This window comes from Nuphar pumila, chromosome 4 (assembly GCF_984573655.1).
Source record: "Nuphar pumila chromosome 4, dmNupPumi1.hap1.1, whole genome shotgun sequence".
Taxonomy (NCBI): Eukaryota; Viridiplantae; Streptophyta; class Magnoliopsida; order Nymphaeales; family Nymphaeaceae; genus Nuphar; species Nuphar pumila.
The window spans coordinates 136389637-136417248 of NC_143252.1; the positions used below are offsets into that span (position 1 = coordinate 136389637).

At 38.2% G+C, this 27612-nt stretch overlaps 1 protein-coding gene across 3 annotated transcripts in view; it reads right to left on the minus strand.

Annotated features, from left to right (window-relative positions):
- Positions 1 to 9444: 9444 nt before the first annotated feature.
- The window catches only part of LOC149841209 (mitogen-activated protein kinase kinase kinase 1-like), a 36961-nt gene continuing 18793 nt past the window's right edge, over positions 9445 to 27612 (minus strand). The window contains exons 5-9 of one of the 3 annotated variants that reach the window (XR_016431431.1): positions 22790 to 22865; positions 22635 to 22694; positions 22399 to 22506; positions 10021 to 10283; positions 9445 to 9717 (exon numbers count right to left, since the gene is read on the minus strand). Coding sequence is in view for 1 of the 3 variants with exons in the window: in XM_090003684.1 (XP_089859810.1) it covers positions 10092 to 10283; positions 22399 to 22506; positions 22635 to 22694; positions 22790 to 22865 (436 nt within the window). In the remaining 2 variants the exon portion in view is untranslated. Of the gene's footprint in view, positions 10284 to 22398; positions 22507 to 22634; positions 22695 to 22789; positions 22866 to 27612 lie in introns of all 3 variants that reach the window. The other 2 variants (XR_016431432.1, XM_090003684.1) reach the window with 2 other exon arrangements.

Here is a 27612-nt window from a genome sequence, read left to right on the forward strand (position 1 = left end):
CCTAAGTGAATGACTCAAGCTTAATTACTTTTGGGGGGACTTGGCCAAAAGCATTTTCTTCTCTCCTTGACTTGAGTCTCATATTGGTGGACTTGAATGCAAGCAGATTATGGTGATTCAAACAATTGTGAGGCTCCTTTTTTATTAGCAAAGTCAATATAGACTCTAGGGATTACAACAAAAAAAATCAATATTAGTTCAACTTTGCTTATCATTTGGACTTTCTTATTCTGAACGCAACTTGGTTCATTTTGTGCTTCTTTTTTAATGAATATTTCACCTTTGTCAATGTGGTCTTGGATTACATACCTAAGGAAAATACACCAATGATATTTATAAAATTTTGTTAGGTCATTTTCTTTCACCTGAGGAGAATCTGACATTTTAAGCAATTTCAAATCCTCATTTTATAGTAAAATATTCAAGACTTGAGATTGAGTCTATTGAATCATGGTGAATTCTCTGTTGTTAGGTCATCTATGACTTTGGCCTTGGCCTTGCTTTTTCTTAGGAGACTTAGACTTTTTCTTTGCTTTTTAAAGAGTAGCCACACTAACCTGACTCCTAGATGATTCTTTCTTTTCAAATCTATCTTTTTTAGACCTAGTATTAACCAAAATCTCATCATGCATGCCTCTTTTAAGGTTTTCTTCCATCCAAGTGGTAATATCAATCAAATCCATGAATGACTCACACCTCTGAGTAGCCAAGAGGTCTTTAAGAGGTTGATTGAAGTTGTTTATAATGAGGTAATCACATTTGATTCCCTAATTGGATCCTTTATGTGATGATACACAAATCTTCACTTATTTATAAAGTCCTAATTGTCCACATCCTTCATCTACCTAACATCATAGAGCTGGTTGATCATTAACAAAGCATCTATTTTGAACCAAAATTACTCAATAAATAGGTCCATGAGGGTCTGAAATTGTCTTATCTCATGAACAACCAAGGTAGAGAACCAAGACAATGCCTCTCCCTCAAGACTCTTCAAGAACCACCAAATCAAGTCATGGGCATGGTCATGGTCATTCTTCAAACAATATGTGTATATATCCAGGAACAAAGTTACATGGGTCTCGAGATTTTCCTATCCCATTAAACTTTATGAACTTTCTAGAGGTGACCCCCAAAGGCTCATTATCTTGACTCAGGACAAAATTCAAAATTTCATATGGTCTTCTTTCAACTTTGATACCTTTCATCTGACAACTCATGTTCCTTAGTTCCTCTTCTAAGTTCCAAACTTGCTACTCATATTCATTGTGTTGGGATGGTGCAACTCTAATTGTTGGGACCATTATTTTTAGCATACTGATAAATTGAATTTTTTTTTTCAGGGACACTGACTCTTTTGTCTGTGAACCTGCCAATAGCTTCTCAACCTATCCTCATTCTCCATGAATTTCTACTAGATCTCTTGCATCATTAATTTCAAGGCAGCGTTGGAGTTTTCTAATTCCTCCAAGGTAATCCTCTCGAGAAATCTTGGACTATTCCCTTTCTCATGTCTGACATCTCATATTGAACCTCTTCCTCTTTATTTTTAAAATTTGTCTTATCCGTATTATGTTGACCGAAAGAATCTCCTACAGATGGGAAGGTCACCATCATTCCTGGGTGTGAAATGTCCCCCAATAGGGCTCACAACTCCCCAGTACCTCTGGATTTTTTCTTGGGGTTTCTTGATAGATCTTGGGCTATGGACTCAGGTTGAATATTTGGGTCAGGGTTATCAGAATGTTGCTCTTGATTAGACAAGCTTGAGTTCTTAAGAGGATTTATATTGAAATCCTTCTTGTGAATCATTGGCATGGGATCTATTTTTACACAAGAGTCCACACAGTTTATACAAAACACATATCAAATATTTTTTAAAACTAGGTTTCTTAAGTCTCCTTAAATGCTCTATAGATCTGTGAGCTCACTTCAACGGGTTTTAATGGGTTGAGATTCCTTCTTACCAGACCTTTCGCTATATATCTAAATTATAACTCTTGATACATATGAGAGTGTTCTATGTCTCCTTGGTCCACTACTGATATACCCAAATTGATGGCTTCTGGTACTAATAGGAGATCCAAAAATCTAAAAATTTAGGGCAAGACAAGAGGTTTTAAAAATCCAAAAAAGAAAACAACGACTTTACAATCAAAATCCTAAGACGTGAGGATAAATAAAGAGAAAACAACGACGATGCAAACAATGTCCCACACAAAATGTGAAGCTAACTTGTTGGAGGTTATCAAATTTTTTCTATGAAATCTATGTGTCAAGATATTCTCCAACAAATGTCTCTAGTTATATCTCCTAAACTAAAGCAAATAGGCAAACACCAAGTTCTATATATAAAGCAAGAAATAAACACACAAATTTTTATTTTAATAGTTTTAAGAAACAAAGAACCAATTTTCATGGGATACTACTTTCTAACGAGATCCGATTCAGAAGAATACGGATCATGGGATCAAAAATTGGATCCAAAGAAAACCCTAACCTAAATATTTCTCGGGTCTCTAATAGCTAAATAATGGAATAAAATTTTAGGATAATGGAATCATGGGATTTCGATTTTTGAAAACCAAATCTGATCCAAAATAAGGAAGTTTTCAAGGTTTTTCTGAAATCCAAGGACCATATCAGATTTTTGACACTGATTTTAAACTAAAAAAATATAGATTTTAAAAAAAAAATCAAAAAAAGATAGAGAAATTAGACTTGAAGATCTTTCTAAAGTCACCTTATTCATCATAAAGCGATCAGCGGTGGCTAAGATACAACCCTGACAACATCAGGATACATGTTATGACTATTCTAAAATACTTTCTGGTCACTGGCACCGAAAATCAGAAAAACAGCAAAAGGAATAAAGAAATCTTGGGAAGCCAGCTTTTCAATGCCACTAGATTCACCCTGATTCGATAAGTGGTTAGAAAGAAATGACTTCAGGAAGATAGACTATCTAGCGGGCATCTTCTTCAAGCCAAATTTCTGCCCTAATTTTGTGACTTAGAAACAAGGACCCTAGAGGAGTGTTCAGTTCTAACTAAAAAAAGGAACTTTTAGATCGGTGTCACAAATTTCCAATGGTTATAAAGAAAACTTGTTTTTGATATTGGAGTGTTGAGATATGGTCTAAAAAAAAGGGTCTGCAGAAAGTAGTAAAAAAAATTACTATCTTCTAAGTTTCAGTGCATTTTTGGAGGTCTTAGATGCAAAATCTGAATATTTGCCAAAAATGAGAACTCTAGAGCCACTTGTCTATTTTCCAATAAGTTATAGAACACAACATTACAACTTATAGATAGGGAGATATGGCACTGCTAACAGGATAGTGTTAAACAAAAAAATGCAGTCAAACTTGGATTTTAGAGTTGAGGTAGATCTAATATCTAAAATAATATAAAATAAAATATACGCCAACACTGAAAATCCTGAAGATGTCAATTTTGAAGTCTAGATAAGTTGTCACACCGTGATAGTCATTTTGTGGATCCCCAAATTTTGAAAAATGAAAAGAGGGTTTTTTCAAAAAAAAAATATTTTAGATATAAAATCGGATCCAAACTTGAGATTAGTGAGAGTTGTGGGTCTGCTCTTCAATTTGTGTGTATTTCCTACTCCATTGAGTAGGGATCAATCGCACTAGGAGCTTGAAACCTTCAACGTGGACTTTAGCTTGTGGGTGCTCGTACCTCGTACGCGGGTCCTAAAAAAAAGGCGAGCTTGATGGTGTAGAATTTCACTAAGGCTCAAAGAAAGGGAAGAGACATGAACAATATACAAAGGTTAGGAAAATATACACTTATAAAACAAATGATATAAATGAAATAAGCATAAAGTGAACCAAATCTCACCCCAATTTTAGGTAGCCCTTTTCTATGATGGTGACGAGAGTGGTGAAACTCGGGCATCACTCAGGCTAGGTGTAGATTCCAAGAGTGTGTGTGATAGGAATTTGGGTCCTAGGCTATAATAAGTGGGCTCAACTAGAATAGGTGGCTAAGTCTAGATAGGTAGAGATTTTGGCAGTGTAAGCACAACTAGATCTCGAACTTCATATGCTAGAATAGGGGGTGAACCCCTATTTATAATTTTTTTGGTGGATCTCGATGCAATTTTAATGTATCTAGGATCCAAAGATCTGGATCCATCCAAAGATGTGATTATGGATTCTATTGGTTGTGGTTTAAAAGGACTTCTTTTGATTGGATGTATGATTTTTTAGCCTAGTATCTAGGGAAGAGATATGTTAGAATATAGACTCTAGGGGTTCTAAGAGTAGGGTAGATTCATTGAATCCTATCTCACGAGTTGGTGAGATATGAATGAGGTTTTCAAAGGCTTATCTCTTAATGACGTATATTTCTAGATCAAATGAACCGCTAACAACACATACTAATAGCAACACATCCTGCTAACGACATTACAGAAGTGCTAAAGAAACTTTAAAATGCTAACGATATATTTGGATTTACCAATGATAATTCATCATTTTTGGGCCCTCCTAAAGATACATCAAAAACTACAAATGATGCTATAAAAATGTTAATGAAAATTCATGTGTCACTAGTAGTTTTCTAACTACAATCCAATTGTCCTTACCAAAATTGGATAAAACATGCCTCATAGGTTCATTCATTTTGGCCATAACATTTTATCTAGATGTCCTTTTAAGTTGATTTTTGATGTGTTGGAAAAGGTAAAATCCTTTATTTTAATTTATCTTTTAAGTAAATAACCAAATTTGATAATTTTGATGGTAAAAAATATACATAAAGTGAGCTTTAACTAAAAAAAAGAACTTTTATTGAACATTTCACCTTATTTTGGTCATAACTTTTGACTCCTATGTTGGATTGACCTTGTTTTTGTCTTGTTTAAAAGTTACGATCATTTAGTTTAATTGATATTTTAGACAAAAATCTTTAAGTATATTGTTTTGTAAGTCAAAATAAAGTTAAAGTTAAAATAACTCTAAAATAAACTGAAAATACTGAATTTTGGCATATGGCTTCTGACATAAAATGACTCAGTAAAAATTGGGGTGTCTACAGGTAGCACCCTCCATTTTGAGAATTAAAATGATGTTAGTTAGTTCACCCGCATGAAGAGTTTCTCAGTCTAAAAAAAACTTATTGACTGCCTTTTTTCTATTTTTGGAAGGCAAGTTGGGGTTAGGCAAACCCTTACCAGTTATACAACTGTACCATTGGGTTTTGAAACTGCAACCTCCCAACACAGGGTGACGTGCACTAGCTGCTCCTACCAGACAAGTGGAGCCCCCTTTGGTAACTTCTTACTGCCTTCGTTAAATCTTCCCTCAGAATATGCCAAAAGTTTTGAAAGAAAGAACCCGAAAATCCATTTTGGATCTAGGGCACTATCTGCATCCATCTCTAACACCACTTTCTTAACTTCTGAATCTTCAACTCCTGGAAGCAATTATCCTCTTTTGTAACTCCTGGAAGGGCTATGCTCTGGAGATCATGTCAAGGTTCTGGATGTCCCCTTAAAATATTTGAGTAGTAGTGAATAGCTTCCCCCTCGATCTCCTTGCTAGAACTGATTTGTGTCCCATCCTCGTAGTTTATGTAGGAGATTTGTTTTATTGTGATATTCCTGTTGGCGAGAGCATAGAAGTACCTTGTGTTTCTATCGCCTTCTCTTAGCCAATTGCACCTTGATTTCTGATGTCACATTGATTCATCCATTTCTCAAAGTCATTGAAGTTCATCTCACAAGTAAATCTCTTTGCTCAACCCTTCCCCATCACCCGATTCTGTTTGACAATGGCACTCTTCTAGTTCTGTCATAATCGCCTGAATGCAATTAGGGATGTGACCTATGGAGTCCTGAGACTATCTGATTCAGCTTCTGTTTAATATAATCTAACTTGCTTGTGAGTTTAAACATTGCACACCCTTTCACTTATCTGTTCCACGCTTTCCTGATTGTATCCTCACAACCCTCTTTCCCAGTCCAAAACTTGAAATTTTTTAGACTATGTGCCCACCATCTCCCTAGGCCCCTCATGTTCCATGCTTTAATTTTCATGGGATAAAGGGGATGGACTTTGTCTCAAAGGGGAGGTTGGGCCCCTTCCTCTTATACCCCTTGTGTTTGTCCAGCATTGGCAGTTGCCATCTCCTGTCAAGCAGTTGTCTGGGGATCACTGACTTCCTCTAACGCATGATCCCTTCTAGCCCTCTGCACCCCAACATTATTGATCTCTTTCAATATGTCACGTTTAACTAGATCCCCTTTCCTTTTGAACTTTACTCGATTACCTCGGTAAAGTTCCCAATTTTCTTTCCCTAGCGTGTTGGCCTGAGTCTAGCCGCCTTCCTCTTGTCTCTACGCTTCTCCCCCGGGTCTGCAACTATCTCCTAAGAGATCTTAGCCCTGGTTTTGCGATCTTGTCCTCTTCGTTGGACCGTGTCGTGTCTCCTTTTATCACTCTCACTGATCCCTTGGTGGCTTAACTCGTTGTCTACTCTGTTTGGGTTTCTGACCTGCCCTTCTTCCCAGCTTATTCTTCCTCCACGGGTTGAGTTGTATCCTCTTCCATCTCTCGCCTAGGCTCTTGTTCTCCTTCAGGTTGGTCGTTTAGCATAACGAATTTGTTCTGGTTCTGCGTCTGCTCCTCCTTCATCTTTGTCTTACTGGGCTTTATTATCGTTTTTTTACTTCCGCACATACCCCCTTGGTCCCGTGAAGGGTCTTTTCCAATTGGTTATGTTAGTTAGGTGTAAGAAAGGAAGGGAGAGAGAATTCAAAAAGAAGAAACGTGGGCTGTTTTAGAGAAAGTTTGGTAATAGTCCCACATTGATCTTACACTTGTTTCTAAGAACAAGAGGTTGGGATGACTACCACACGCGAGCGTTTGCCCGTCGGGCCGGGCTCGGGTAATTGGTCCTTTAGGGCCATATCCAATTAAGATCAAAGTATCTTTTTGATCAAAGTTTCTCTGGATATTTAGATTCTTTAACGGGTTATGAGAAATGATAACGGGTCACGACTCCTCATAGTTTGTGTCCGTTATGACTCTTCGGATTCCGTTAACGGCTCTCGACTCTTCGATTTTCGTTAACGGGTCACGTCTTCTTGGATTTCGTAATGGGTTCCTTCCACGCTTTGTAATCGTTCGTGGGTTATAAAAGCATGGTTAGGGCTGGGGTTACTGGGATCCTAGACGCACTGATATCTGAAGAAGAACTTTGTTGTTTTCTCTTTTCCTGTTGCTCTCTCTCTCTCTCCTGAGTTTCTCTGAAGGGATTTTTCTGCAACTTCGATTCGTTGAGGTTGTTTTCGAAGGACGATCCGTCGAAGTGCACCGGTCTGATCGTCGAGGCTATTGTATCCTGGGGGAAGGACGCCGGACCCTGTTTACACTGTATGTGAGGGCGAATCTTCTCTAAGGAGAGTACTTTCGTATGCCTTAGCCTTTTACATAATCTAAACATGTCTTTGTTGTTTCTATTATGTTCCTTGCATCTGTTTGTCTATTTATTTGTGTCTGAATTTTGGTGTAATGCGGAACCCGACATGCCTGCTCCCTGTTTCTGTTTCGATCTGCTGAAAATCATAATTTGTATTCTGCTGCATATTATGATTTATATCATGTTTTTATATCATGATGATGATTGTGAAACTGTGTGAGCCGATCTTCGATCCAACACTGTTGCACCTTGCACTTGTGGAGTGTGTGATGGACTCACAAACTGAGCAGAACCTAATGCTATTTTCATAAATAATCTCCTGTTGAATCTCTCTCCCATGCTCGATCTCAATGTTCATCACCGTAATCAGTTCAGAGGAACTTCCATTTTAAGCCTTGCAAATTGTAGCCGCTCTTTCAACCTGGTGTAGGAATCAATTCCTAAGAGTTCTCCACCCAGTGCTTCTGTGATCCCTTTGAAGACGTCCTCCAACCACAGTTGGACTGAGAGATTTGGCATCCTTATCTATTAGGGATGGTCGAGTTCACCTCCAGTTGCATCGGCATCCCCAATCTCCATTTGTTGGTGACCAACGTTCGACTGGTTACTCTCCATTCGTATCGCCCGAGCCTCTTCCATATGTTTTTAATAATAGAGATGGCAGAAACAAACAAAAAGTGGTGTTTAATGGATTTTGGTGCATGATATGCATAATAGATAGATACATCAACCCTCCTCCAAGGCCAATCCAAAAGCTGTCCTCCGAGATGAAAATTGATCAGTGATAAACACCATCTTAAGATTTGAGGTTCATTTTCATGGAGAAGTCGTTGGCCATGGGCGAAGATGCTGCCGACGATGACTCTAAGAAAAGAGTCCGACCAATAGGAATCTAATAGAGAAGTTAAGACCCCATTACTTTTCCTTTTTTTTTTTGGATTGATCGAGTACTTTCGTGGACTCCAGTTATCACATCCTAAGGGCCCATTTGCTTTGAATTTTAGTTAAGACCCCAAATGAGTGGTGAGAGAACGATTCAAACAAGCCCCGCTTTCTTGCAGAACCAAATACAAGAAAATGGACAGTAAAATTCAGCAAGTACATTCAGGTTCATTTACTCACAGAACATGAGATTCAAAATCCCATTGTGCATCATGCAATTCACCATTCACATGAGATGGAATCACATGATTTCGAATCACATTTAGGCTATGTTTGGGCACCTTGCAGTGGGATGGAAACACGGTTTGTGTGTTGCCAAAATATTGGTTTGCCAACGTGTGTTGAGAGATGGAGTTGCCAAAAATATCTTGTGAAAGGTGTTGAATTGTATTGTTGGGCTGCCAACACCGTTCCTAATGCATTGTTTCAGCAATGCCACTGCCCCCAAACAGCAAGAGAGTATGAAAGCATGGCAGAAACCACAACACAACCACCCATTCAAAGCTCCCAAACATGGCTTTAGGCTGTTTGAGAGCCATGAATTGGAAGCATGTTGCAGTTCCCTATTTCTCTTAAGTTGGAAGCTGTGGGGTTGCCAAAAAAAGTGCATTGGGAATAAAGTTGGCAGCCCCAACACCACATTTTTATACCATTCACAAGATGATGTTTTTGGCAACTCCATCATCAATACATTTTGGCAATACATGGAAATGGTGTTTCCATCCCAGTGCCAGGCTCCCAAACACTCAGGTGCAAGCAAAGGTGCCCAAGTGGCAGTAGTTGGAAGCACATTATGGGATGTTATCAGGACAACAAGCACCTGAAACTAGATAAATATATAATTAGCATTGGACACGAACACACGATTGCAACGTTCTAGCTCCTGCACCAAACAAAATGTGGCTTGCCGACAACTGAAATTGCCTTCTGATTTTTCTTTTTTCGTCAAAAAAAAAAATTGATCCATAAGCAATAATATCATGTCGCTCAAAACTTCTGCATGTAATTGCAAGATCGCACTCCAAACACAGCAAATACATGATTCATGACACAAAAATTGGCCAAGTGATTTCATTTCCATATACAATTATGCTATCCAGGATTACAATTAAAAAAAAAACTTTCCAAATGGCAATACAAACCTGCTATGAACAAATACAAATATACATCAAATTCGCCAATATACTACAATAACATGAATGTGAGCTGGCTTGCTAGTGTAGACACTGAATCCACAATCAAATGATGCAAAGAGTATACACGCCAGCTTCGCAATACGGCAAGCAACTGCAGCATCTGCTGCTTCTGTGGTTCATATTTACCATGTCCCCTTGCAGACCAACAAATGTAAGCACCGTCATTTGCAGACTCATACATATCAAGGATTTTCAAACTAACCTAATGATATCATTAGTAATTGCTTCTTTCTCCTTAGGGAATGAGATAGCAGGATGAAGTCCCACTATCATAACAGAGGGATCTCGGGTTCAAATCCCACGGGGGTTATCCCTCAGCTTAACTAAAAAAAGAAAAAGAAATACTTTTCTTTTTCCTTGTTCACGGGTGTATGCACGTTCACACGTGTCCATGTGAATAAAGTTCAATGAAGGTTAGATGAAAGAGAGAAACATACAACTTGAGCAAACTAATGGACCTCAATCAAACCCGAAACAAACAAGTCCAGCAATTAAGCTCTCTCCTCTCTTAACAACATGCGCTACAGCCGATTGAAATTGATGATCTGCTGACAAAAGGATGCTGAAGAAGGTTAGCTGCAGAGGGCCTTCTGTGAGGATCCACTTGTATACACTGCTTGATAAAATCGCGTGCATCTTTTGATAGCCGATCAGGAATTGATGGTGGTTCGCCATGGCCAATCTTGAATAGTGCAGCAGTCTGTCATATCAGTAAAGAAACCATTATATTCCCACACCAGTAAATGAAACCCAACTATAATTCAACTATGCTTTGAGCATAGATAGGACACTTGGTTTGTCCCATGATGATGGAACATAGACACTTGAGGACAGAGAAAATACATGAAACTCAACACATCAGAATCCAAGCAAGAGAATGTTTTTTTTTCAACAAGCTAAGCAAATAAAAAAATTGCAAACGACATACAGTTCTAGAAACAGAATTTAACTGAATCAGCAACAAAGAATCTAAATCAGCTCAATAGTGATGTTAAGATTCCATAAACTCTGTGCAGCAGATCAGTTTGAACATACACCTCCATTTATTTTGGCATTTTTTAGGGGAAAAACCAAGCCAACAGAGAGACCTGAGGAAAGGAAGCTACCCAATACAGCCATTTACATGCAGTTTCACTTTCCTTTGTGTTTTCAATATCATTAGTAGATATTATCATTCTTTTTACTCCATGCAACCCATATCAGTATAGCCCTCCCACACATATACATAATAAATATATTCCAAATGAGGAGATCCGTTAAAACATTAAGAAAATGCAAAAAATTGTACATATAATGTGTGTGAGTAGCAGCACCAAGAAGCACCCAACACTAGCACACAAAAGAACCAGCCTTGACTGACATTTTGAAGCACTTACCAGCACTAAAGTGCAGGCTTCAGAGAGCTAAAATATACCTGGATCAATCAGTCCAGATACTAAAGTGCAAGCTTCATAGAGCTGAAATCTGCCTGAGTAAAAAATTACAGACTTTAACCAGAATGTGAAGCAGAATGAGCGTTGAATTGTTTAATCTTTCCTAATTGTACTACTCTTTTTCCGGTAAATTCTCATCACAGAGAAATTCTTTTTTATGAATATACTCTTTCTTAAAAAAAATTGCATTCTTTAATACAGCCATGTAAACCACTGTGAGTGTGTGAGCATTTGCATAGCAGCCAGCCAGCAATATCATGCCTGCATTAAATCAGCCATGTCATTCTTCTAGCTAACTGAAATTCCCTCAGTTTCAGCAAAGTGCAAACCAGAGTTGCCAGTCGAGAAAGCAGGAGCGGGAAGCGATATGGGAAGCGGAAGAGGGAAGCGAGGCACTTTCAAAATTTTAGGAAGCGGGAAGCGTGGGACGACTTATAAGCGAACCAAGAATCGTCACAAAACCGACCTAGGAAGAGAATTGGAAGCGACCTAGGAAGCGAGGGGGAAGCGTGCTTCCCATTTTTTTGGTGTGCTTCCCAACATGTTTCGGAAGCGCGACGTTTCGTGCTTCCGAAATGCGCTTTGGGGAAGTGTGCTTCCCCACTTCCAAGGGTGCTTCCAGTAACCCTGGTGCAAACTAGGCTTCTCCTTGGCTAGAACTATGAAGTCAAACTAGATCTCCTATAGGCATTCTTCAGTGGCTAGTGCCAGAATGCCCAATCACTTGTAAAAGACTATCCTACAGAGCAGTTCCCAGGCAAGAGTGAAAACTAAAAGAGAGAAAACATGTAGTAAGGCAGGTAGCTTTAAGGAGCCAGCAAAAAATGAAAAAGAAAAAAGAAAAAAGGGAAAAGAGTTAAAAGGAACATCCATCAAGGCAGGCTGCAACGAATCACCAAAGAGTGAGAGCAAGTAATAAGCCAGGTTCCTTGTGTAGTACGGCTACTGCAGCAAGAACTGCTATCCTGGTAAGGCGCCATTGCAAGTGTCACATTTTATAGCACTACATTTAACATAAAGATCATCCATAAAATCTTACTGTTGCTAATTGGCTCTTTGCCTAAGCACAATTTTTTGAAGAATAATAGTTAACATTTCAAAAGTAATCATTCAAGAAGTTAACTGGAAATATCATCCTTCAGAGGATCTTTTATTCACTAGGTTGAGTCCTTAATAGTGCATACTACAACAAGGATGAAATCACTCAATGGCATCAACCAAACAATGCATCAAAGATTTTCACTTCTACTCTCTTCACATGTTCAACTCCCATATTGCTGTGGATCTTCAGTAACAAGAAAAATGGACTCCCAGAGGAGAAGTCATCACGTTGCTGCTAGCCAACAATGAACTGATGGTGCATATACCGGAGCATTTATGTATGTATTGAAAAAGGTGAATAGTGTTTTGGGTCTGGATCCTGTACCAGACCCGAATTCACTCATGTATTAGCCCAGACCCGAGTTCATTCATGTATAAGCCTGTTTTTTATTTGTATCCGGGTTCGGATATTACACCAGACCCGACCCGCTCTGTACACTTAAGTGTATTAATACAGGCATTAGGTCACGATTTCGGTATGGAGAAATCGTGACAGCCGCAATCGATCTTTTGGGCTCTCTCTCTCTCTCTCTCTCTCTCTCTCTCTCTCTCTCTCAATACAAGTACAGATGAAAAACTTTCATGGTATCAGAGCGTAGATCCCCTAAAGGCTGAAAAGGAATTTCGGCAGAGTCGACGATCTGAAAATCCAAGGTTCTTCGTTCCTCTCTTACTCCCCTTCCTTGTCTACCTTTTCTTTTCACCCCTTTTCTGAAGTCCCCTGCGTTCTCACATCTCGCGTGGGACTACTTCTGTCAATCTGTGATTCAGGTGAAATCCATTCACGAGAACCCAGATCGTGAAAAAGGGGGGCTACAGGATTCCAAGTGTATAGATTCACGTGAAAGGGATTCCAGGTGAACCAATTCACGTGAACCCATTCACGAGAACCACTATTATCCATTGTTCGATCATCTTTTGCTTGTTGCCCTATCTTTCAAAATCTATATCTACATATTCGAATGTTACAGTTTGTTGTTTTCCCATGATTTCATATTCGAATGCTACAGTTTTCAATTTTCCCATGATTTCTCATTGCTTAGTTGCGCAATCTATCCTTTGATTACTCATTTCTACATTTGTCAAAAAGGGAGAGGTATATTTAACGTGTGAAGGTGTTTTTCACACGTCGTTGAATATCAGTTTTCACCATGGTTGCTAGTTGAGGAAGCGGGAGCGGGAAGCGGGAGCGGGAAGCGAGGCACTTTCAAAATTTTAGGAAGCGGGGAAGCGTGGGACCACTTAGGAGCGATTCGGGAAGTGTCTCGGAAGCGACCTAGGAAGCGTCTCGGAAGCGACATAGGAAGCGTCTCGGAAGCGAAGGGGAAGCGAAAAAAATAAAAATAAAAAATACAAAAAAAATGAAAAAAAACAGGGGAAGCGTGGGGGAAGCGAGGGGGAAGCGCGCTTCCCATTAAAGGGAAGCGTGTCTCCCATTAAAGGGAAGCGCGTCCCCCCATTAAAGGGAAGCGCGCTTCCCAAAAAAGGGGACGCGCTTCCCAAAAAGGGGGACGCTTCCCCCCACGCTTCGGAAGCGCGACGTTCCGCGCTTCCGGTAACCCTGGTTTTCACAAGTTGAACATTAGTTCTTGCATCCTCCGATTTTGACAATTTATGACCCTCTGTTCCAAAAAAAAAAGAGGGGGGGGGATTAAAAATTTTCGTGGATACTCCTGTTGATTCTTATTCTCAATGGATCTTTATCACACTCAATCAAACCTTACTTCAAGTTTTCTCAACCAGCTTGTTTCTGAAAAGTTAAACACTTCAAATTTCTTGATTTGGAAGAGACAAATTATTTCTTTCATAAGGAGTCAAGGCCTCTTAGGTCACCTGGATGGAACCACTTCAGTCCCACCAGAATTTGTCCCGAGAGAAGAAAAAGATGATAAAGGGGAGAGTTCAATCGTGTATGTCAAAAATGTTGAATTTCTCAATTGGGAAAGGAAAGATCAATCAGTTGTTGCATACATCACATCAACTTTGTCTCAAGAGATTCTCATTGTCATTCCTGACAACTGTACAGCGCTACAACTCTGGGAATGATTGGTTCAAACGTATTCGCAGGTTTCTGAAGCAAGGGTTGTTTTTTCTGAAAAGGGAATTTCAGTTGCTAAGAAAAGATTCTATAACCATCATAGAATATTTGAACAAGATAAAGATCATCACAGACCAGCTTGCAGTTATAGGGTGTGTCGTTAGTGATAATGACATGGTGCAACAAACTCTGAGTGGATTGGGATCTGACTACAATATGATAGTTACTTCACTATTGTGCCTTCCTGTTCTTCCTACCTTCGATGAGCTACGAGCCAAATTGATCCAGTATGAAATGACTCTGAAGCTATGTCACACGGACTCGGCTAAGGAGGTGTCGCACCCGAGTTGACACGCCCCGACACGGGTGCGGCTTCGGACTCGGCCCGGACTCGATCAACGCCGAGTCGGACTCGGTCAACGAGTCCAGGCCAAGTCCGTCCACATTTTGGACTCGGTCAACTTTGACCGAGTCCAAAAATGTCCATTTCGACTTTTAAATTACATTTTGGATCTGGGTCGGGTCAGGTCTGGACCCGAACCAGATCCACATTTTTTTTGCAGCCGAACCCTAAAAGGGGTTTATCGACAGAGGGAGGGGCTTACCCTCTCGATTTTGCTTCTCCCCTTCAGCCCCTGCAGCTTTCTCCTCCACCCACGCCGGCGATCCAGACTCCGGCGACGGTACGCACAGGCAGCCACCGTCTCCCCCTCCATCAACACTCAATAGGTACGTCGATTAACCCTCCCTCTGCTCGCAGCCTCCCTTGCACCGTCTGCTCGCAGAAGAGGGGCTCGGCCCCTCTCTGTGCCTCCTATTCACAGAGGAGGGGCTTGGCCCCTCGTTTGACTTATGACAGGCAGGCCCCTCCCCCCGTACCCTTTGCCCGCAGAAGAGGGGCTCGCCCCCCCTCCCTGCACCCTCTGCTCGCAGAAGAGGGGCTCAGCCCCTCCCTGTGCGTCTGATTCATAGAGGAGGGGCTCAACCCCTCCTCGTTTCCCTTTTATTGAAAAAGTTCAAAGTAGGAGTGGAGGAAGGAGGGGGCTCGACTGACAGGCCGAGCCTTGCCACGCCGAACAACAAAGGAAATGAGGAGGGGTCGAGCCCCTCCTCGTTTTCCTTTTGTTCGGCAGGGGTAAGAAGGAGTGGGGGCAGGGGTAAGAAGGCCTTCGATTCACAGAAGGAAAATGAGGAGTTGAGCCCCTCTTCTGTGAATCGAAGGCAAAGGGAGGGGCAAAGCCCCTCTTCTGCGAGGGGAGGGTGCAGGGAGGGGGGATGGGTGAAGCCCCCGGCATAGATAAGGTTCAGCAGGGGCTTGCCCTGCCCCTCCTTTTTTGCGTTAGATAGGGGGTAGCTCCTATTACTCTTATTTTGAAGTGTTTATTAACTTTATTTTATTTACTTATCTTCTTTTCAGTTTTCACTTTTCAGATATAATGGCGAGTTCTAGCGGTAGTGTCAATACATTTGGTTCAAGTTCTAACCCTGAATTAGAAGTTTCTCAACCACTTTGGAGGCTTGTGACAAAAGGGCTAAAAGCTAGTAGTGGTGGTAGTGGGAATGTGCAGTTTCATTGTAATCTATGTAAGACTGTTTTCACAGGTTCTTATACGCGTGTGAAAGCACATCTTTTGCATATTCGTGGTCAAAGAATTAGAGCATGTTCTGGGGTTGACAAAGACATGTTAAAGCAATTAAAAGAACAAGAGGAAGCTGAAAAGAAGAAAATTGCAGAGATGAGAAGTGATTCGATTAATTTGTCTTTTCCTACTGCTAGTGATATACAAGAAGAGCTTTTAAAGAAAAGAAAGATGGAAAGCAATAAAACAATACAAGCGTCATTCAAAAACATGGCAAGAGCAGAAATTGATAAAAAGATTGGTCGATTCTTTTACTCAAACTCAATTCCTTTTAATGTAGCTAGAAGTCCATGCTGGAAAGATATGATTACATCTTTGGCTAATTGCAATTTGAGTGGTTATGTGCCTCCTAGTTCAGAAAAACTAAGAACAGTCATTCTTGCAGAGGAAAAAAATAGAATTGAAGACTTGTTAGAGACTCAAAAATTTGCATGGAAACGACATGGCGTGTCGATTGTTTCTGATGGGTGGACTGATATACAAAGGCAACCACTGATAAACTTCATTGCTTACTCACTTAATGGGTCAATCTTTTTGAAGACTGTTGATGCATCTGGAGAGTATAAAGATGTTGAATATTTAAAGAGATTATTTGTCGAAGTGATAAAAGAAGTGGGTGAAGAAAGTGTGGTGCAAATCATTACTGACAATGCTCCAGTTTGCAGTCGTGCATGAATGAATTTGGCAAGTGAAGATACATATTCACATATTTTTTGGACTCTTTGTGCAGCACACAGTTTAAATTTGGCACTTAAGAGTATATGCAATCCATCAAAAGATGATGCACATGCACATGAAATGTGCTTATGGATTGAGGAAATAGAACATGATGTTCGAAATATTAGAAATTTTGTTGTAAACCATCATCATGCCCTTTCTATATTTAATAGGCATTCTGATCTCAAGTTACTGAAAGTTGCTGAAACTCGTTTTGCTTCTCATTGTTATGATAAAAAGAATTAAGCAACTCAAGAATGCATTGATAATGATGGTGGTTGATCAAGATTGGGATTTTTATCGTACTGAAGATGATGTCAAGGCTCAAGCTATCAAAAAATACATCTGTGATGATTTTTGGTGGGATAAAATTATATACTTTGTTGAATTTACAGAGCCTATTTGGGAAATGTTGAGAGAAGTTGACAGAGATGTACCCATGCTTCATAGAATTTATGAAATGTGGGACAATATGATTGAAAAAGTTCAAAGTATCATTTTTAAACATGAGAAGAAAGATATTGCACTTGATGATTCAGAATTTTACAATCATGTACATTCAGTTTTAGTGGGAAGATGGGATAAAAGCAATGCACATTTGCATTGCATGGCACACACTCTTAATCTAAAATACTATGCAAAAAAATGGTTGAGAGCAGGTGTCGATCGTGTTTCTCCAAATGAAGATCTTGAGATATCAAGAAATAGAATGATATATTTGGAAAGACTTTTTAATGATCCTCACATGTTTAAGGTTGTAAATAGTGAGTTTGGCAAGTTTTCTACTGGGAGATTTGATTCTTTAGCAGCACTTGTGGCAAAGGACGAGGAAGATTCCCTTAATTGGTGGGCAACATATGGATCAGAGACACCAAATTTGCAACGTCTTGCAATGAAGTTGTTATCCCAACCTGCTACATCATCTTGTTGTGAAAGAAATTGGAGTACATATGCTCAAATTCACAACATTAAAAAAAAAAACTCACTAGTAAAAGAGCAGAGGATTTGGTTTATGTTCACTCAAATCTACGATTAATTTCTCGCCGCACCAAAAAAGAGTATAGGTACTTTTTTTTGTATTCAAAGTTTGTATTTAACTATTTGCATTCAAAGTTTTAAGTTAGATACTAATATAGTCATTTTTTGATGCAGTTGTGGACCATCCAAGAATTGGGATGTAAATCCAGAAGATTTTGATTTGGAGGGAGAACATAATTTACATATTCTCAACATGGACTACCTCGATCATGTTCTTCCCTCTAATTCAGACGATGAGGCAGATTTATGATAAGTTTTGTTGTTTATTACACTCACAAGCTTCTTTATGTGTTATATTTTGGTAAGTTTGTGTTGTTAAGAATTGTTTTTTTATTTTTGCTTTAAAATTTACAATCTTTATGTGTTAATTTATTGTTATATATAATTATATATATTTAAAATATATATATTTAAAATATATATATTTATAATATATATTTTTTAATATATATATATATAGCCGAGTCCCCGTGTCCAAATTTTTTGGAATTGCGCCTCACCCGCACCCGCACCCATGTGACATAGCTCTGAAGGGATTCTCTGAAGAAATTCATAATCATCCAAATACTCAAGAAGTTTTGACCACAGGAGTGACTTATGGTAGAGGACGGGGATGAGGAAGACAAGGGCGAAGTGGACATGGAGGGCGTAGTTTTCTTCCCACTCCAAACATGTTAACTCATGCGCAAGGACCAAGACCCATTCATACTTGCTTCCTTTGTAACAAAAAGGGGCATATCAAGGCGAATTGTTGGCATAATCCAGAGAATAAAGGAAAGGGTCCACAGACAGAAACCAAAAGAAAGTTCTCAAATACCAGAGACAGTGGAGAGATTAAATAATTGTTGATATCTGCCTTGTCAGAGTTAAAATTGAAGCAGAGTGATGAAGGCACCTGGTTTGTCGATTCAGGGGCAGCAACTCATGTAACCAACGATACAGGTAAAATTTCTAACCATATTCCTTATTTCGGAAAAAGTAAGATTGTCACTGGAGTTGGATCCCACCATCTTGTTTCTCATGTTGGAAAGATTGTCATTCTCATGTCACATTCCACTCTTACTCTTTCTGGCGTTCTACATGCTCCTGGCATTAAGAAAAATATTGTCTCTGTCTCCAAACTTATTGATGATAATAATGCTTCAGTTGAATTCACTCTCTTTTCTGTATAGGTCAAGCTCCTACGCACGAGGGAAACATTCGCTGAAGGAAATAGACGAGGCAACATGTAGTCTTTGAAGAAGCTCCATGTCATGATGTTCGCCCTTCTCACCAGATTTCGAAGCCTTCATCAGAGTCGTGTTCATCCTCTTCTGCCAGTGTTTTTAGTATCTCTCAAAGTAATAAGTCATTCTTATGGCATAGTAGGTTAGGACATTGTGGGAGTCATTTTATTGAGAAACTTGTTTCTAATAATCTCATTCCAAAAGAAAGACTTAATGGGGATGAGAGCAGTCATAAATGTTCCAGTTGTCTTTTATGCAAGAGTCATGTATTGTCTTTCCATTCCATTAATAAGAGAGCTTCAAAACCTTTTGAGATTATTTGTTCTGATGTGTGGGGACCCGCCCCAATTGTCTCTGGGTCTGAAAGCAGATATTATCTAATCTTTGTTGATAGTTATTCTCAATACACTTGGATATATTTCATAAAAAATAAGTCAGAAGTCTTCTTTTTGTTTCAAAATTTCCTTTCCTTGGTCAAAAACCAATTTTCTGAGTCTATTCAATTTTTCCAATGTGATGGAGGTGGGGAATTTTCATCCCGTGATTTTATTTTTTTTCTTCGAAATAACGGAATAGGAAGAAGGGTGTCCTACCCTCACACTCCTCAACAAAATGGGATTGTTGAACGAAAACATAGACATATCGTTGAAAGTGCCATGAGTATGCTTCATGACAGCAATCTTCCCATCAACCTATGGACAGAAGCTTTTCATTCTGCCGTGCATGTGATAAATAGATTGCCGATGGTCGTTCTGGAAAATAAGTCTCCTTATCACTGTCGCTTTCGAGCTCATCCTAGTTATCATGATATGCGTGTTTTTGGATGTGTTTGCTATGTGCATATTGATCGGTCCCTGAGAAACAAGTTTCAAGACAAGGCCCAGAAGTGTAGGTTTGTGGGATACGTAGATGACTACAAAGGATATAGGTGTTATGATCCCACCAACAAACGTATCAGAATCTCAAGAAATGTTGTCTTTGATAAACAAAATTTTGATGACAAAGCTGATGCAACGAATATACCAACTGAAGTTTACTATCCTTGGTTGAGTTCAGAACTTTTTGCTGGCTCCAGTGAAGCATGTTCATCAGATTGCGTGCAGCAAGAAGAAGAGATGTCTGAAAACACTGAGACGTCGGAGCCACAGAATTCAGAAAAAGTACCGAGCAGATACAAAGGCATTGTCTATTCTAGATAGAGACCGACAACATCAAGCCATTCAGATCATGTCTCAGACAGCAATCTGACTCCATCTCACACTCTTGAGGTCAAAAAATCGAGTCGCATATGACATCCCATTGAGGTCAGAAAACCGTGCATGGGGACTTGAAGGAGGGAGTGTACATGGAGCAACCCCCTGGATATCAAGAACAAAATTGTAAAGCTCATGTGTGCAGGTTGAAGAGAGCTATCTATGGTCTGAAGCAAGCATCTCGCTCTTGGTTTGATAGCTTCTCACTAGAGATTCAGAAACATGAATTTTCACGTTCCATGTTAGACCACTCATTGTTTATTTTCAGAAGTCAGACTGTGACCACTCTGTTATTAATTTATGTCGATGATATTGTTATCACAAGAAACTCTGCGGTCCACATCCAAGAAGTAAAAGACTTACTAGGTCAGAGGTTCAAAATGAAAGATCTTTGAGCTCTGCGTTATTTTCTTGGTGTAGAAGTTGATAATCAGGCTCATGGCTTGACACTCACTCAGCACAAGTACACCGTAGATGTTCTCAGCAAAGCAGGCATGAAAGACTGCAAACCTTTGGGAACTCCGAGTGTGCTTCATCAAAAACTTAGCGTTTATGATGGAGATCTGTGTGATGACCCCACCAAGTATCGAAGCATAATAGGAATATTACAGTACCTCACATTCACTAGACCTGATATTGTTTATTCAGTCAATCAAGTGTCTCAATTTATGCATGTGCCACGTACTGGACATATGGAAGCTGTCAAGAGGATCCTTAGATATCTGAAAGGGACTATTGGGGATGGATTGGCAAAATCACCACAGCCATATGGCAAAGATGAGCATAGACTCACTGTATATTGTGATGCAGACTAGGCAGGAGATCCTGATGAACGAAGATCTACATCAGGATATTGTGCCTTCATTGAAAGAAATTTAGTCTCTTTGAGCAGTAGAAAAAAAAAGGCTATCGCTAGATCAAGTACTGAGGCTGAATATAGATCTATGGTTGTTGCTACTGCCGAAGTCACATAGATCAGACATCTACTGACTAAAGTAGGAGAAAAGATCTCCCACACTATCTTGCTATGTGACAACCAAAGTGCAATAAACATGTCATTTAATTCAGTACATCACAGTCGTGCTAAACACATTGAGATTGACCAACACTTTGTGAGACAAAAAGTTGAAGAAAAAGAGATTGAGCCTGAGTTCGTCAATACTGAAAGACAAGTTGCAGACCTATTTACGAAAGGGTTAACAAAGGATCGTTTTTGGACGCTTAAAGGCAAGTTGTGCATGGTCCATAACCATGATCAACTTGAGGGGGGTGAAAAAGGTGAACAGTGTTTCGGGTCTGGATCCTGTACCAGACCCGAATTCACTCATGTATTAGCCCAGACCCGAGTTCATTCATGTATAAGCCTGTTTTTTATTTGTATCTGGGTTCGGATATTACACCAGACCCGACCCGACCCACTGTGTACACTTAAGTCTATTAATACAGGCATTAGGTCACGATTTCGGTATGAAGAAATCGTGACAGCCGCAATCGATCTTTTGGGTTCTCGCTCTCTCTCTCAATACAGGTACAGATGAAAAACTTTCATGTATCTCACTAGTCTTGTCAGGTCTATGATTTTCAGAAGAACCAAGTTCAGTAGAATGGACACATCAAGGAATTACTGAAATGCCAAACTTGTCTCCATTCCATAAGGGGCAACAGGCAGCTTATCTCTGCCTGCCTATAAGTGTGTCATTTGGGTGGACTAACAGCAAATCTTTCAGCACAACACAACAAATACAGCTCCTAATTAATAGTCTATTTATCCAACAACTAACATTAAATAAGACATCGGAAAAATGATCAGATTAAAGATTTTAAGAAAGTGATAAATCATCCAACATGCATGGGAAAAAAGGGAGACTAACATCAGATTGCAATGCATTTCAATGTTCAAGCACAGATAAAGCAGCAAAAATCAACTAGCATAAAACCAAGAATAACTTGACAAATCATAAGTTTCCAGGCAATCAAATATTTGCAGTGACAAGACTTGAAAGATGCCCTACCAAATATTTTTGGCTTTAATAATCAAATGGATATAACAGTAATTCACTTTATTGGGATATTTTAGCGAAAAAACACCAACTGTTCTAAAATTAATCATACACATGAAACATGAATCTGTATCCCTCTATCCAGATATTTTCTCAGATTTTTATGAAACCAAATCATCCATTTGTATTTCATTAAATTTTCGACAGGAACCTTTTAATATGTCATCAATGAAATTTTTAGTATAAACTGTGAAGGATTTGTAGATATTAATCAATACAGAAAATGGCCATCAAGGGACTATTAATACACCAACTAGGATTATCACAAGAATATGCTACTTTAAGTTTGATGATTTGAAATACTCTCACCGGTTCCAAGTTGGCATATGGAACCTGACCAGTTAGCATCTCTAGAACAGTGCATCCAAGGCTCCATATATCAGCTGAAAGCCCATAGGACTTTTTAGGATTTACAACCTGCAAAATGAATCTAGTTAACATCAGAGTCAAATATAATGCACATACCAGAAGCAAGAATTCAAAAAGTTACAGAAAGAAAAAGAACAACTGATAATTAAAGCTATGCAAAAAATAATAGGAAAAACCTCAGGAGCCATCCAGTATGCAGTTCCTTTGCAAGAGTTCAACATTTGTAATTTGTCTACCTGAATATAATTAATATGGGTTGCCTCAGAACATGATGTTCATCACCAAGAAACTAATCATGCAGAAAACTTAGTGCAGAAATATCATTACTGACCTGTTTTGCTAATCCAAAATCTGCAAGCTTCACCATGCCACTTGCGTCCACCAAAATATTAGCGCATTTTATATCCCTTCAAAGCAAAATTAGATGCATAAGGTTCCAAACAAAACATAAATGGTTAGTTGATATAATATTCAAATCCAGCCTTGCACCAACAGTATTTTATAGGTTTGTGGTTTTGAGTCTTTTGACTGCTTTACGGGCATCAATAAACTGAGTACTGAAGCAAGTTTTCATTCTCAGATACTGAAAACTAAAGCATTACAATTTTCAGAGCAATAGTCATATAAACTTATCACCCTCCACCCTCTTTGATTGTGTTTATGGGTAACCTAAAAACAAAAAGGCCATTTTTGTTTCTTCCAACAAAGCCAGTAGAAGATGAACACAGAAAGAATCCCAATGGCACCTATAAAAGCCCAACATTACATAACAATTTAGAGCAAAGATCATCACAAAAACCTTCCATGTAGATAGAAATGTTAGAAATATCAGTATTAGGTAATGGATCACAGATCTGGACCCAATTCATGTATTTCAGTGTATGAAATGTGTTTTAAGTTGTATAAGGGTATAGTTGTAAAATACCACATGTGAGTCATGTATATATAAGATTAGACGCAGCCCTAGGTTGGACGCCTTTTGCCTCCAAGTCCTCTCGCTTTCTTTCTCTAACCCTTGCTTCCACAAATCTGAGAAAGCTCTTGCAGGGCATGTTTCCCAAGGTAGTTCTCACATGGTATCAGAGCAACCAAAAAGGTATGTTTTATTTGATCTTGGCAGCAATCATTCTCTTCTTTTTCTTCCTCTTGTCATCCCTTTTCTTCCTCTCTCCCAAAAGAAAAAATCTATTTTTCTCTTTTAAGCCTTTTTTCTTCAATCCTAAAAAAAACTTTCCTAATATTGTCTTTTTTCTTCCGTTCCTTTTTTTTTTTTTGCTAGGAAGTATCTCCAAGATATGCATTCTTTAAGAGATGTAGCTCATGTAATCTCCAAAAGAAAGAAAGAACTATGGCCCAAGGAAATATGAGCATAACAGAATATTACAGTGCTCTCTCTCTCTCTCTCATTTGGGATGAGTTGGCTCTCTTGGAGCCTAAGTGGCATTGCTCACTTCACATTGAACTCCGAGAAAAGAAAATCAACTCGGAGTATTTTTATCATTTCATAAATGGGCTTAGACCCGAATTTGAAGGAACAAAATCGACTCTTCTTCGTAGAGGAGGTGTTTCTTCCATAATAAAAACTATAGATTGAAAAAAAACTTCTCTACTAAATATGAGGAATTGGTGCTTGTTATGTAAAGAAGCAGAAATCATACAAAAGCATATAGGCCTCCTTACTTTAGAAGAGGCCAAAATGACTATTGAAGGAGCTCAAGTGATTATGAGAAGAGCTCAAGTGATTATGAAAGAAATTCAAGTGACTATGAATACAAGATAAGTGATAAGATAATCACTTTTGCAAAGAACCGGGCCACATCAAACAATTTTGCCCAAAAAGAAGAAATAAAAAAAAGTGGCTTCTATGGGATCATCAAATGAAAAGAGCGGCGTAGAAGAAGGTTTCAAGAATGTCGCTTTTGCTCAATTCATGAAAATCCTTCAACCACTAATCAAAGCTCTCTCTCTCTCTCTCTCTCTCTCTCTCTCTCTCTGGTGTGGTCGTATCAACATGCGTGGACCTCGGTAAGAACTCTTGGATTCTTAATTATGGTGCCTCTTTCTATATGACTCCAAATGACTTCATATTAGCCAAATGTTTAATTAACTCAAATGATTCTTATGTTTTAACCGTTGATAGAACATCTTTAAAAATTAAAAGCTTCAGTACTTTGAAAAGTTTTTCTAAAAATAATCAAAATTTTATGTCTCAAACATTAAAATGGTACCCAAACTTAACCTAAACATCTTATTTGTTTTTTAAATTATCGACCATGGGTGTGAGGTCACATTTTCAACTAATGATTGCTTGGTACAGGATCTTCAATCCAAGAAGTTGATTGGACGAGGCTATAGAAGAGAAGACCTCTACTACATGGACAAGTTGGAACTATCAAATCAAAATTTTTGTAATTTTGTTGAAAGAAAAAGCATTCAACATTAGCATAAGAGATTAAGACATCCAAGAATGTCAAAAATGTATTTATTCTCTTTTCTTAAAATTTGTAATGAAAATGACTTGACTTGTGAAGATTGCATGATTGAAAAAATGAAATCTCTACCTTTTGAAAATAATCAATTTGTATAATTTTTGTAGATTGATTATAGTAAGCACACATAGATCTACTTTCTTAGACTAAAATCCGAAGTATTTGAATGTTTTTAAAAATTTTATAATTATGTTAAAAATCAATTCAAGACATCTATTAAAATATTTAGATCTGATTCTAGAGAAGAATTTGTATCAAAAGATTTTAAAAGTTTTCTTGATCAACAAGGGATTACTCATCAAAGATCTTGCCCTTACACCCCTCAACAAAATTGGTTGGCAGAAAAAAAGCATCAGCACATTATTGAAACCACTAAGACTCTTCTAATATTAAAAAAATGTTCCAAAAAGGTTTTGGGCCGAAGTCGCTTTTACGACGGTTTACTTAATCAATAGAATGCCTTCCACTATTCTTAGAAACACTTCTCTTATTGAAAAACTATTTAAAATTCCTCCCAATTATTCAAGATTAAGGGTCTTTGGTTGTAAATGTTTTGTTCTTTCCAATAAAAATGATAAGCTTTCCACTAAGGCCATTCCTTGTGTTTTTCTAAGTTATGCTGAAAACTAAAAAGGTTTTAGGTGTTATGATATTAAGAAAGACAAGCTTTATGTTTCAAGAAATATAACTTTTCTTAAAAAAGAAAATGGTTTTGGAAAAATTGAGTCTAAGAAACCATGTGAATACTCATTTTTGTTTGATCTAATGAATGAGCATAATAATGATAATATTGATGAAAGTAATGACGTTGATGTGAATGAAAGTAGTGATATCCATAATATGCATGAGATGGTAACACTAATGATGATCATGAAGGTGATATGCCTATTGTTGAACCTCATAATGAACTTCAAATATATTCTCGTCATATACAAGGCCAACTACAAAGGTATACCCAAAAGTCAAGACATAGATTAATTTAGTATCATAAGATCTACAAGGATATCCCAAGCACCCAGTAGGTTTGTATCTTATGAGTCTTTTAAACCCCACTATAGAGCTTGTCTTATGGTCATACATTATTACATCAAGCCCTCTTCTTATAATGAGGCCAAAAATCACCGTGAATGGATTGAGGCCATGAATAATGAACTAAAAGCCTTAGAAAAAAAATCAAAACTTAGAGAGATTCAATCATTATCTATAGGGAAAAAAAACATAAGATATAGATGGATCTATAAAGTTAAAACCAAAAGTGATGTGGTACAAAACTAGGCTAGTTGCTAAAGGGTACAGTCAAGAATATGAAATATATTATGAGAAAACTTTTGCCACAGTAACTAAGATGATGACAGTTCAAACTCTCATCACAAGAGCATTCATTAAAAAATGACATATCTTTCAAATGGATGTTAAATTTTTTTTTTTAAATGGAACCCTTAATGAAGAAGTCTATACAGAACCTCCACCCGAGTTAGGTTTGATACATGGAAAAGTTCTTCGATTACGAAAGGCATTGTATGGTCTAAAACAAGACCCTAAGGCTTTGTATGATCGTTTTAGTGATGTTATGGTTCAACTAAGATTTAGATCTTGTTATACTGATATTGTCTTGTTTGTTAATTCCTCTTATGCAGGTATAGTTATCTTACTCTTCTACGTGGACGATATGAGTATCACAGAAAGTGATAAACAGGGAGCTAGTCATATCAAGGATGTTCTCAAAAGGAACTTTGATATGACATATCTTGGTTTTTCGATATTTTCTTGGGATAGAAGTTGCTAAATCACCCTGAGGGTATTTTTTGTCTCAAACTAAGTATGCAGCTGAGATAGTTAAAAGGTCAGGCCTTACAGATTAAAAGAGTGTGGACACGCCAGAGGTCATCAATGCGAAAATAAGGACAGATGATGGAGAACTTTTGAAAGATCCAACTTCATATCGTTAAATGATTGATGCCTTATATTACCTTTTCATTACTTATCCTAATATTGATCATGCTATTAATATTGTTAGTCAATTCCAACATTTTTCCACTTCAGTATATATGAGTGTTGAAATGAGAATAGTTAGATATGTTAAAAATGCTATTAATCATGGTCTATTTTTGTCATCCTCATCCCCATTAGATGTTATTGCATATACTAGCCCTGCCTAGGAAAAATATAAATGATCGTTACTCAACCACTGTTTTTGTGTTTTTGTAAGTGATTTCTTGATATCTTGAAGGTGCAAGAAACAACGAAATGTGTCTATGTCCTCCACAAAAGTTGAATATTATGTCATAGCCACTACGACTTCTGAATTGGTGTGGCTGCAACAATTACTCGAAGAATTGGGGTTTTCATATTTGTGCCCTCAAAGTTATGTTGTGATAACAAGAGTGTTGTCTATATCGCAAGCAATCAAACATTTCATGAGCGAACAAAGCATATCAAAATGGATTGTCATTATATCCGTAAAGAATTCTTGAAGAAGACCATCATTTTACCATATGTGCCATATGAGTATCAACTGACGAACTTCTTCACTAAGGCGCTATCATCTCTCAAATTCCACTTTCTTCTTGGCAAACTCTCGGTTGTCATTCTGTGAGTTTGAAGGGGGGTGTTAAATAATATGGATAGTTGTTTTATATATATATATATATATATATATATATAT